Source organism: Quercus robur, chromosome 3 (assembly GCF_932294415.1).
Source record: "Quercus robur chromosome 3, dhQueRobu3.1, whole genome shotgun sequence".
NCBI classification, from domain to species: domain Eukaryota; kingdom Viridiplantae; phylum Streptophyta; class Magnoliopsida; order Fagales; family Fagaceae; genus Quercus; species Quercus robur.
The window spans coordinates 44,822,719-44,835,102 of record NC_065536.1 but is presented as its reverse complement, the minus strand read 5'-3'; the positions used below and the strand labels follow the sequence as shown (position 1 = coordinate 44,835,102).

General features: G+C 35.4%; 1 protein-coding gene and 1 long non-coding RNA gene across 2 annotated transcripts; one reads left to right on the top strand and one right to left on the bottom strand.

Moving 5' to 3' along the window:
* Positions 1 to 5,651: 5,651 nt before the first annotated feature.
* LOC126719639 (uncharacterized) lies at positions 5,652 to 6,572 on the top strand. The gene has a single exon (XM_050422174.1). It carries the CDS (start codon positions 5,652 to 5,654, stop codon positions 6,570 to 6,572), a length of 921 nt encoding a protein of 306 aa, XP_050278131.1.
* Positions 6,573 to 6,762: 190 nt separating this feature from the next.
* LOC126716403 (uncharacterized) lies at positions 6,763 to 11,871 on the bottom strand. Its single transcript, XR_007652112.1, has 3 exons — positions 11,466 to 11,871; positions 7,299 to 7,410; positions 6,763 to 7,182 (listed from the first exon to the last, which is right to left on the bottom strand). It is a non-coding gene; the product is annotated as an uncharacterized LOC126716403 (long non-coding RNA).
* Between the last annotated feature and the right edge of the window lie 513 nt (positions 11,872 to 12,384).

Here is a 12,384-nt window from a genome sequence, read left to right as displayed (position 1 = left end):
AAAAGGCAAACACATCTCAAAATAATCATTTCCTCAAATAAAAAAAATCGCAAAATACTCACAGATCAAAATTCCGATTTCCAAAAAACAAGAATTCAAAAATACTCCTGGCAAAAAATTACCCAAAACCAATTTAAAACAAATCCAAATCAAAATAAATACGCTAAACAGAAACCACTTCTAATGTAATGCCCACAAATCGCTCTCTTTCTCTTTGTCGATCTCTTTCTTCTTTTGTTTTTAATTAGTGTAACGTTTTTTCAACAAATCCTTTTGTGTTTAGTTAAATGATGACTAACATAATACGATATAACGCTATAAACTTTCATTGTTAAAATGCAAATATATATGATGTTTGCCATAAAACGGTAACATTATAGCTTTTCGCTTCAAAACGTTATATAATTTTTCGCTTTTAAAATGTGAATGTGCCAACAGTTTGAGTGGGGATTTATATTTTGCGGGGCAAAACATGAGATACTTTAGGATTTAACTTTTTCTAAAGTTTCGGCTTAAGGGTGTCAACTTGTTGGGTTTAAACTTTGATGTGGGCAACTGGGCAAGAGATAAAGTTGCAGACTGGGCTTACGATTTTAGATGTCGTAGGCTGGTTTTTAGGGGAATGGCCTTGTTTCAGATTGGGCTTGCTAAAAGGCTGAGGTTTGAGCTTAAAGGGATTGGGCTTGATAGGAAATAAATTGATCTAGTCATCTGGGTTGGACCTGGTCTAACCCAATCCCATTTATCTCATCACAATCCACTGACTCTTAGCCAATCAGATCCAACGAAATATATAAGGACCAATGAGGTTCTGACACGTTGTCAGTTACCATTAATCTATTTCTTCTTCTTGCTTTGTTTATTTCGTGGTAATGTTTTCTAGAAAATGAACTATTTTTTAAAATTAAAAAAAAATTTATAAAATTATCTCATTTTTCTATATTTGGTAACAATTTTAAATGAATTGAAAAATAATTTCTTAACATCTATTATTTAACTTATTGTGTAATAGAATTATTTTCCAAAAATAGGCTATATTTCTTAAAATAAACTACACTTTTTTTATTGACCAAAAAAAAAAAATATATATATATATTTTTTAACTCATTTCTTTTAGATGTTCCCGGACACTGAAAAACTATCTTTATTAATTTTTAGTCTATCAAAACAAACAAGCAGTTAATGCTCTCTTAGTGAGCGTTTGGGGAGTGCTTATTCTTGCGTTTTCAATTCCATGTTTTTTTTTTTTTTTTTTTTTTTTTTTTTTTTTTTTTTTTTTTTCTGCACGTGAACAGTAACCTCACATAGATACACTGTTCACATACTGTTTTATATACTGTTCATGTACTGTTTACGCATTAAAAATATTAAAAATGAATCCCACGATACTATTCACACATTTAAAAATTATTTTGCTACAGTACTTTCAGTTTTCAGTTTTCAGTTTCAGCAACAATAAGCTCAATCCAAACAGACCCTTAAACTTATCAACTGTGAATCTGAAATATGTAAACCTCTAGCTCTCTCCTCCTATGGCTATGGCTCACCTTGAGCTCGCCGTCCACTACTCTCCACCACCCTTCTCGACAATGGTGATTCTTGAGTTCACCGCCCCCTCTCTCTCTCTCTCTCTCTAGCTAACTATCTCACTTTTATTTTATTTATTTTTTCTTTTAGCTATTGGTGAGAATCCCTCTCCCTACTGTTGTTTGTTTGTGGGTTTAGGGATTGATTGATTTAGGGATTGATTGCTCTGTTTCTAAAGATTTGGTATTTGGGTTTGGGGGTTTAAGAAAAAGAGGATTTTTGTTTTGGGTTTTGTTCCAAAATGGGTTTGAAGTCTGATGTGTGTATTTGTGTTATTGTTTGTGGGTGCATGTGAATCTGTGTTCATGTTTTGGTCTGGGATTTTTGGGGGTTTTAGGTTTAACATGCCTCTGTGTGTGTGCTCTGTATGCGTTAGCTCAAACCCCTGTGTGCTACTATGATAATGATGCATAGAGGTATTGTGCATAACAGATGTCTTTAGCCATTCAAAATAGTAAGTTAGGAACGTTTTCAAACAATTAAGAAAACTAACATCTTGAGTTTTTGAAACTCGAGATTCAACTTAAAAACTGAGTTTTATAGAATCGCTTTCCATTTGTTCTGAACTGCTGAGGTGGCAAAAATTGCCACGCAGATCTCGAGTCTTTAAGACTTGAGTTTTGCTTGGCACAAACCGAGTTTATAAGACTCGAGATTAGAGTACAGGAGTAGGAAAGTTTCAACAGATCTCGAGTCTTATAGACTTGAGTTTTGCCTGGCACAAACCGAGTCTATAAGACTGGAGATTTACTTGTCCAAACCGAGTTTTGTCTGAATAAATTTTGAACAGAACTCGAGTCTTATAGACTCGAGTTCTGGTGGAACTATTTTACTAACCCGTTCTGTCCACACTCACAAACAGATAGCAGTATATTACTAACGTGTTCCTGGGACTATATTATTCAGTCCACACTCAGCCTCACTAAACTCTCACCCAAAAACAGAGCATTCTCAACTCTCACCCATACACTCAGCCTTACTAACTCTCACACCTCTCACTCTCACTCACCACATTGCCTCTCTCACTGCTCTTCCCTCTCAACAATTTCATATTTCAGGTATGGGTTTTTTGATTTGATTGTTATTGTACTTGGGTATTAGTTGTGTATGGGTTTTGCCACTAAGAGAACTTTCCAATGACTTTATGGGTTTTCCAATGACTCCATGTTTTTTCCTAATATAAGATGTTCTTCTTATAGTATCTTTTTGTTGTTGATTTCAATTCCGTGTTTTTATTGGCTTGCATGTCATTTGAGCTATATATTATTTGTTATATTTTCTTTGATTTATTACTAATTCATGTGATTAATCTTAACCATCTTGATAAAAATATGTTTTTGCATTAGCCATTTTGGTGAAATAAAAAAAATTCTGTTCTCATTGACTTTATTCCTTTTGAGGTGTTTCCCTGCATTAATTCTTCTTGATCAAATCTGCCAATTTTAAAGAGAATCAATCTTTCTTGAATTAGATTCACCAAATTCTTGTAGGTTAGAAAATTTTATGAAAGATTCATAGCAATGTACGTTTCCCTTGTTATCTGAGATGTGGAGTGTTGCTTGATTGTGGAGTCACCACTTTATCTTGAAGGAGCTAGTGGATGGTTTGAATTTATTGGTAAAAGACAAAGAAAATGGGCACATGGTTATAGTAATTGTTGAAGTTACAAAACTTCTTCTTGAAATAATGCGTACAAAAGACTAGCAGGACATGAGTATGCAGATATCTCAGGGGATTTAGGTATGGATGCTAGGATGTAAGTCTTGCTTTGGAGTTGACTGTGTTGTTTGCCATGCCTGGAAATTGTGAACATCTCAGAATATAGTAAAAAAAGAACTTGGAGAGGATTATTTGTGTAGTGACTAATTCTAACTTTAAGGGCTGCCTAATATTTCCTTCATTTTGCTTTTTGACATGGTGCTAGAGACATTAATGTAATTTTAACTGCTTGAGTTGCCCCTTTTTAGTTTAGTAAATGGTAAACGTAGCACTAGAACATGACAGTTCCTTTATTTAGGAATTGTCTGCCTTTATACAAGATGCAAACTTAAGAACCATTGATTTTGTTATAGGTAAATCATGTGGACGTTTACATTTTTTTTTTCCAGTGAAACCTTTAAGGTCCCTAACACTTTTTATAGTGGTGTAGCATATTGAGTTTAGATGTGTATAGGTTAATATAGATGTGTATAGGTTAGTACAGGTTAATATAGGTTAGATGTGTATAGATGTGTATAGGTTAGTATAGGTTAGTACAGGTTAATATAGATGTGTATGTGTGAACAAAATATTATGGACTTTAATCTTGTAACGACTTTTCATGGAATCATTATGAAAGTGGTCTGTACATAATAGCAGAGGTTCTCTTATTCATTTTTGAAGGGGCTTTTGTTGAGAACAGTCACAATGTTGAAGCAGATTTAATTTGTAATGAGTGTGTATCGTGTGTTCATTAGGCTAAAAGGTCCACTCTGATGTGGTTATTAAAGGTAGTCTTGGAATCTAATAAAATGGTTGATTGGGATTTCAGTTGATACTAATGTCTTAAGCATGAAATATGTTGGAAATACTGAAAAGGTATTGATTCTTTTTTGTTTTGGGGGGGGGGGGGGGGTGGGGTTTGTATGTGTTACCAAAAAATGTGGTTGTGTTTGTGTTACAAAATTATATGATATATCTTTTGCAATTATTTAGTCCCCCATTATCTTTTGTAATTTTGTATGTGTTAAAAAAAATTGCGTTTGCAATTATCTTTTGCTTTACATGTGTTTACCTCTCATACCATGCTGCTGTAATTAGCCTCTTGTATATAGGAAGGATAGATGGATTTGTATATGTCCAATTGTTAAATATAGTCGTACTACACTAAGAAATGGCACGAAAAAATGTTCAGTTTGTATGTATGATGAAAAGCAACTTATAAAAGTTTCTCGGCCGCATCTTTTTATTAGAAAGTTAAAGACCTACTTCAAGTTTCTTTTAGATCAGGGAACTTGAAAATGTTTGTTAACTAACATAGTAACTTGATTGTAATAGGTTCACAATGCTTGAAATTGATATAATCATATACCACGGTGGTCCATTGAAGAATGCTAATGCGAACAAGGGATTGCCATTTGAAGGGCCAGGTATAAAGACCTATTATACCCAAATTGATCGTAGGTTGAAGACCCTTGACGAATTGAAGATGATGGTTATGGAAGAGTTGTGTGAGAACCCTGCTGTGCACAACATACACATTACTTATCGCATGCCAAATGAAATCCTGAAGCATCGGATTAATTACAAGTACATGGCGATAAAAGCAGACAAACATGTGAAGATCATGTTTGACAAGTTGGAGAGAATACCTGAAGTAACTAACATTGAGTTGTACATATAGTTGGAGCCACGTGCAGAAGTTGGTATTGAGGAAATCCAACAAACACAAACAAGTTTACAAGTTACAGTTTCAGATGCTCAATACCAGTATTTTACACATGTAGAGCATGATGATGTTCATGCCGATGAAGATGTTCATGCCGATGATGATGATGATGATGAGGATGAGGATGAGAATGATGATGATTATGATGATGAGGACGAGGATGAGGATGATGATGATGACTATGTTGATGAAAATATTGCCATTAACGGTGAAGATTTTGGCGATAGAGATGAGATTGAAGACAGGATTGAACAAGGAGACTTTAGGGACTTTGAGAGAGACATTGATGACGATGAGACATTGGATGGTAGTCAACCTGATGCATACAATGTTCTTAGTATCCAAAACATTACAGACACATTCCCTGTGTACTCACCACCTGCCTTGTCATTTTCTGAAAATACTTTGGGAAAATTTGGTTGATCCTTCACATATTGAGATACCATTTGTGTCTAGTTGGAGAGAGGGGATGAATTTGTGCAAAGGCTTGACTTTTGCCAATAAAATGGAAGTGCAACGCGTATTAACAAAGTGTGCCCTCAAGGAAAACAAACATTTTATGATCAGTAGGTCAACCACGACAAAACTTTGTGCGAAATGCGTTGATGAGTCATGCATGTGGTATGTCTGCGTAGTCATGAAGCCCAAGTTCCACAATCTATGGATGGTTACCGTGTACAAGGGTCCTCACACGTGTATACGGACTGGGATGCGAAATGATGGTAGAATGATGAGTTGTAAATTTATTGCAGATGACATCCTTAAGAAGTTATGTGAGGATCACACTACCCCAATTAAGCATCTCAGATCTATGATAGAGTCGAAATATGAGGGACAAAAGCCTTCTTACTACAAGGTGTGGGATGCGAAACAAAACGCAATTGGGAAGATGTTTGGGAATTGGGAAGAGTCTTATCAAAGGTTGCAAAAGTTGCTAATGGCATATATTGATCAGGATCTGACTACCCAGGTGTTCTATCGTACCACATCCACCGGTGAAGATGACACAGTATTTTTGAATTATGTGTTTTGGTCTTTCAGTCCAAGCATTGATGGATTCAAATATTGCAAGCTGGTTATCAGTATTGATGGGACCTATCTGTATGGTAAATATCAGGGAAAGTTGTTGGTTGCAATGGCAACCGATGCTAACAACAAGGTATTCCCTCTTGCCTTTGCTATTGTGGATTCTGAGTCAGGGTCTAGTTGGAGGTGGTTTTTACAATGCCTCAGAGATGTGATTGGCCGCGTGATACCTAACGAAGGCATTTGCATAATTTCTGACCGACATCTCGGTATCAAAAACGCCATTGCAAACTGGCCTAGAAGGGATGATGGAAGAGCACTGGTATTTCATAGACATTGCCTTCGACATGTTGCTAGCAACTTTAACACACATTTTCAGAACTCGACTCTGAAGTCAACGGTATTGAAAGCCGGATATGCTAGTCAGGCAGTGAAATTTTATACCATAATGGAGACCATTAAGCAGGCGGAAATTGAGGCCATTAGAAATAAGAAGAAGTTGATGGGGAAGGATGGCAAGGAAAAGAATTAAGATTATCTTCCATACACATACCTAATGGGCGAGTCTGTGGATATGTGGACCCAGTCACAGGATGGTGGGAGACGTTTTGGGCCAATGACAACCAATATATCAGAGTGCTTCAATGGTGTATTGAAAGGTGCACGGGGCCTTCCTATTGCTGCGTTGGTTGAGTTCACTTGGAACAAACTTGTCAGTTATTTCCACGACCGTCGCAAAGAATACCTTTTTGAGTTCTCAGAGGGTAAGAAATGGAGTAAATATGCCTTCTCCAAGTGGGATGAGAATAAGAGTAAATCTGAGAAACATTATCTCAAGCCATTTAGCAATGAAGAGCTGATATTTCAAATAGTTACCCAACTCAACACGTGTAGTGCAGGAGGGGGTAACCACAATTATGAAGTTCGGTTACAGGAAAGAACATGCAGTTGTGGTAAATGGAAAAACATAGGGATCCCGTGTTCACATGCAATTAGAGTATGTGACTATTTAAATAATGATTCGACCACATATATTCACCCGTGTTATGGTTTGAACAATGCCATTAACACTTATGAGCATGCATTTGTGGTTCCTAAGTCGCAGTCATTGTGGAGGGATCCCATAGGGCCAAAGTGGTTGCCTAATCCAGCATTATAGCGGTTGTTAGAACTAGAAATACAACATTGAAAGAACTTGCTAACTAACAGTCAAAGACAACGTAAATATTAAAGCAGTTGTTAGAACTAGAAATTTCACCTTGCCATTCCAAATGGCCTCTGATCGATGATATGGCTGTCATGTCAACAATGACCTCTGACGCAGACCGGGGTCCAAGACCTCTAACTCCTCATCAATCCGAGGCTCCATACTGCAAACAGTGCAACTGTGAGATCATTAATAGTGTAGGGGCAAAGGAGTGCTACTGTAAAATAGAATTTTCTTCAAAAAAGGTAAGTTCGGAACCTACCCCAATTAAGCAAACTACTATAGCTTCTATTTCTAGAAGTTATCATGGTATGTTTTATTCCTAAGCATTGTTAGTACTATTAAAAGAAAATTACTATTTGGGAGCGGGCTGCGTTATTTTATTGAATTATTTTTAGTAATAAATTATAAATTAGGACAATATTTATCTTCTCGTCGCAAAGAAAACCTTTTTTTTTTTTTTTTTCATATTTGCTTCCCATGTTGAGAAGATTAAAAGTATGAACCCATATAGAACATAATAATCTGACCACTTTTAATTTTTTCTTAATTTCAACTACTCCATTCTACCAAACATGGGAAAAAAATCAATCTTTCATTTTCTGTTTACTGAGCTAGAGCCATCTCATTGGAGACCATTTGTCAACATTTGAGACTTCATAGCAGAACTGTCATCATATGATTCGAGAATTACTATTTTATTAGCACCAAGCAGGGTTAAGTGGTTAACCAGATTTAGTTTGTTGCAAGTCTTTTTGTTCTTGGTTCTTAGCCCCCATAAAAAAGAGTGGGGTTATAAGTGCTTAACCAGTACTAAGATTGGTAATTTTGAGAGGGTCGCCATAAAAATTTCAAGAATTAACCTATTGACAAAGGCCAAATACCAAATTTTCCCATTTCTTTTGGAGCACAATCTAGTTGTGTCATTACATACATAGACAGAGGAAGGTCTATAAGAGATTGGAGGTTGGAAAGTTGAGACTTAAGAATTGGTATGAGAAAGTTTTTGGGAATCTGTTGCAGTAACTTGAGAATGCTGGAGGAAAGCTAGAGGTTGTTCAAAACAAGGTGCTCAGTTTCAATTTTATCTGGCATGACAACAAATGCTACTAAGAGTGAAGTTTCCACTTTGGAGGGGATCAACAAACAATATAACAGAGTGAAGATCTTTTAAAGTTCAATCATTTAAATATCTGATACCTAGCTGTCTTGTAAATATTATAAGCCTTTCATTGAGAAAATCACAACTCGTATAAACTCATGAACTACCAAGAATCTCTCTATTGTTGGGAGACTCCGACTTATTCAATCTATTCTGTTCAGGGTTCAAGGGTACTGGCCTGGGGTTTTTATTCTCCCTAAAGAGGTTATTAGGAGCTTGGATAGTAATTTTAATAGTTTCATAGGAAGGGAAAGAAGGGGGCTTGAGGTTAAAAAACTTAAGGATTAGAAAAAATTTGTCATAATGAAGCATATTTGAAATCTTTTTGTCCTGACCAGATAAATTTGGGTGGCTTGGGTTAAAAGCTTTTGGGTTGTTAAAACTTAAAGGTCCAGACAAAATTAATCTTGGGGTTGGAGGAAGATTTCAAAGCAAAGGGAAGATTAGGGACTACATTTTCTTTGATTGCTCAATAACTAGAAGGATTTGGCATCAGGTCAGAGTTTAGAGTTTGATGGAGGACTCTAGTTATGACTGGGGTTAGGTGCTTCAATGGAGTAACGGCACTTGAAGAATAAAAGATTTTAAAGTGCTCTGTCAACAGGCTTGTGTTATCTGCTGCAGTGTACCACATCTAGTTACAGAGAAACACTATATATTTTTAGGGAAATTATAAAATTGGTGCCTAATCTCAATTTGGTCCCTAATCTTTTTGTTGTGTTGGTTTGGTCCCTAATCTTTTAATTTTGTCTTAAAATGGTCTCTGTTGTTAAGTGATAGATTAAAAATGTTATATGTCTAACTAGTAAAAATAAAATATTAATTTCATTTACATAAATGGTCATGTGTACTGCCACGTTAGTCTGCAAAGATAGAAACTTTTACTTCAAAAGTCAACTAGGAGAAGAACATATAAATGCACATTAAGAAAATATTGGGCAGCAGGTTAGCACAAGAAAAAGGAATATACATCATAAAACAGAATAAAAAATTGTTTGTTCAAAGCTTGCAAAGTTTTGATAGAAAGAAAGGGCCTAGAAATGTGCTCTAAGGCAAGCAAGTGAAGCAGCAAGTGAAGCAGAAAGTGTATTAAGAACACGTTCGACCAGTAAACAACTGACCCATGCTTATGATTTTTAACTAAGCAGGAGCATCGTTACACGTTTATTTGAATTAGGTTGGAGGCCAACCTCTAGAAGTGACCAGTCACCTGCACCCATATCCTTTTCATACAAAGCAACAATCTGGCCATTATATTATGTAAATGCAAGAACATAATTCTTTAACCAGATTGTGAAATAGTATGACTATATTTGGGCAAGTTGTAAATCTGAACAAAAAAAAAAAAAAAAAAAAAAGTCCATGCAGGTGATCATAAGCATGGCATCAAGGCCTCAATTGGCCAAGGAAACTGCTGAAGCCACCCCACTTCTTTAAAAGGAGCAATAAGGAAGGGAGATGGCCTCTTAGTTGGAGCTCCAATGCTGCACATACATTAACTTCAAGCTACTAATAATATTGTGAAAAACCAAAACAATCATACCAAAAATAGAACTAATGCAAATCGATGATGTTTACGCAATCAAAGAAATTAGAATTGGTAAGTTAGAAAAAAACATAATGAATTTTTTGGAGTTGGAATAATTTTGTAAACTTTTACAATTAAAAGAAATTGAATTCTGTACCAAATAAAATTACTACTTTCATTAATTCTGCTTTTTTTTTGAATCAATGTACTTTAGAATTGAGTTTATACCCCCACAGGAATAAGCTTGTTCATTCAGAGAGAGAGGTAGAGAAGTGACAAAGACACCTAAAAGAATGAAACAATGCAACTAAAGGAGACATATCTATACTATCCAAAAAAATAAAAAAGAGGAGACCCATCTTGACATTAAACAATGTAGTTGTAACAGAATAGGGACAACACAAAAGAAAATTATTTCAAAATTTTCATTGTGGTACCTTCGCATATTTATTCAAAGAATGAGATTAAGAGGTTCTCATTCTCTTTCTCCTCATTCTCATTTCAAATTGGTTAGGGGATATATATATAATTCATTCGGTTATGCTAGCCTATGGTTTTGTCATGTAACACGTTCAAGTGAAATTGTAAAATAGTTCGTGTATCGCACGGGACATCATCTAGTTTAAATTAACTATAAGAGCATTATAGCTAGAGTTAATTTTCACAATGATGATGGACAAATTGAAGCTCTCAACATCGAAATCAATCATGAGTCTCAACAGAAGTGGTTTATTCCTAACAATATGAAGAAAGGAATGAGGAAGCTACTTTAGCTCTTGAATTAACATCAATAAGCCTATAAAAACAAGAGCAAATTACACTTTTCCACACTAAACTATTATCTTCATTACACTTAACCCATTGAACTATTAGAAATTGAGTTTTATCAATGATTTCTTTGTTTTCTTTGGTCTCTTTCTGTTTAGAATGATAAAGATTGACAGATATCAATCTATGGAAACCAAACAATGACTCATTCCTTATTCCCATGGCTGAACCAAATGGGGCACAACCCCAAAACCCTGTCCACGCTCAAATACAGATGTTCTGGTGTAAGTTCTCATTTTTTTCAAATGAATATTCTCACTTATTACTTCACAACTCATACACCGTTCATAGAAGCATTTCATCAAACCCATAATTTGCTTTACAAACCCACAAACGAAAATACAATCAGAAAATTAAAACAAACCCAAAACAAATCAGTGAAAATACCATGAAACAAGATACACAAACAAATCAAACAAATCAAACAAAACCCACAAACAAATCAAATGAAACCCCAACAAACTCGATTAAATATCAATGTAATCTAGATATTAACACTTTTTACACTAATGAAACCCAATCAAATGCTCAATCAATTAAAAAAATTTAATTTCCCAAACAACCAAACATAATAATATACATGCATTCACTGAAATGACATGAACCACCAAAACCCAGAAAGATCCGAAATTGAAAAAAGAAATAGGAAACATCATGAAATTCCAAAACCTAAGATTGAAGTTGGAGAAAGAGAGAGTACCTTAGGCGCACGGTGGTTCAATGGGAGCAGTACTGACTTTGAGTGCCTGACTGTCAATGGAAGCAGAACTGAGTTTCGGTGGCTGAGTGTCAATGGGAGCAGCACCTTCGGCACGGCGAGTTTGAGAGAGCGGAGTGTCTGAGAGTGAGTTGATTTTGAAATTTTCACAGTGAGGGGAAGAGTTTGAGAGAGTTTGAGAGAGCAGTGTCTAAGATTGAGAGATTTTGAACGGGTCTCTGTAGATTGTTTTAAGTGGGAAGGGTAAAAAGTGTTAAAGCGAAAGCGAGTTTATAAAACTCGATTTTGGAAATCGAGTTTTATAAACTCGCTATCCAAGTGGAAACTTTCGCCATGTCAGCAACTGAAAAACAACAAAAACGAGTCTTAAAAGCTCGATTTTTTAATTGAATCTCGAGTTTAAGAAACTCGAGATGCTATTATTACAAATTCTTTCGCAACAGGACAACTAACAAAATACTTAGCATATTACAGTTATTTAGCAAAGAAAATCTGATGCATATGATAATACTAGATGGCAATCAATTTGTGCTTGGTCATGTTTGTGTCTCTCCGTTTGTGATGATTTTTGCTTTCAATTTAGATCCTCTGCTTGATTCTATTACCATATTTTGCTTCCTGGATTAGGTAGTGTCATCGAATACTGCTGCTCTTCTTCTTTACTTCTTGTCGTTGTTGTTGTGTTGGGTAAGTGGGAATAGGAATGACCTTTTTGGGGGGTTTTTGGTTGAAATTTCTGCTATTGTGGTTTATGGTATATGAAAGAAAGTATGGAAATTTTTTTTTTTTTTTTTTTTTTGGGCTGGAATATCTTGGTCTTCTTGTTGGGGTCTTCAGGTTATATTTTGGGAGCTTTGGAGAGGTTGAACTGATTGTTTTTCCTGGGTTTTTGGGGTTGATT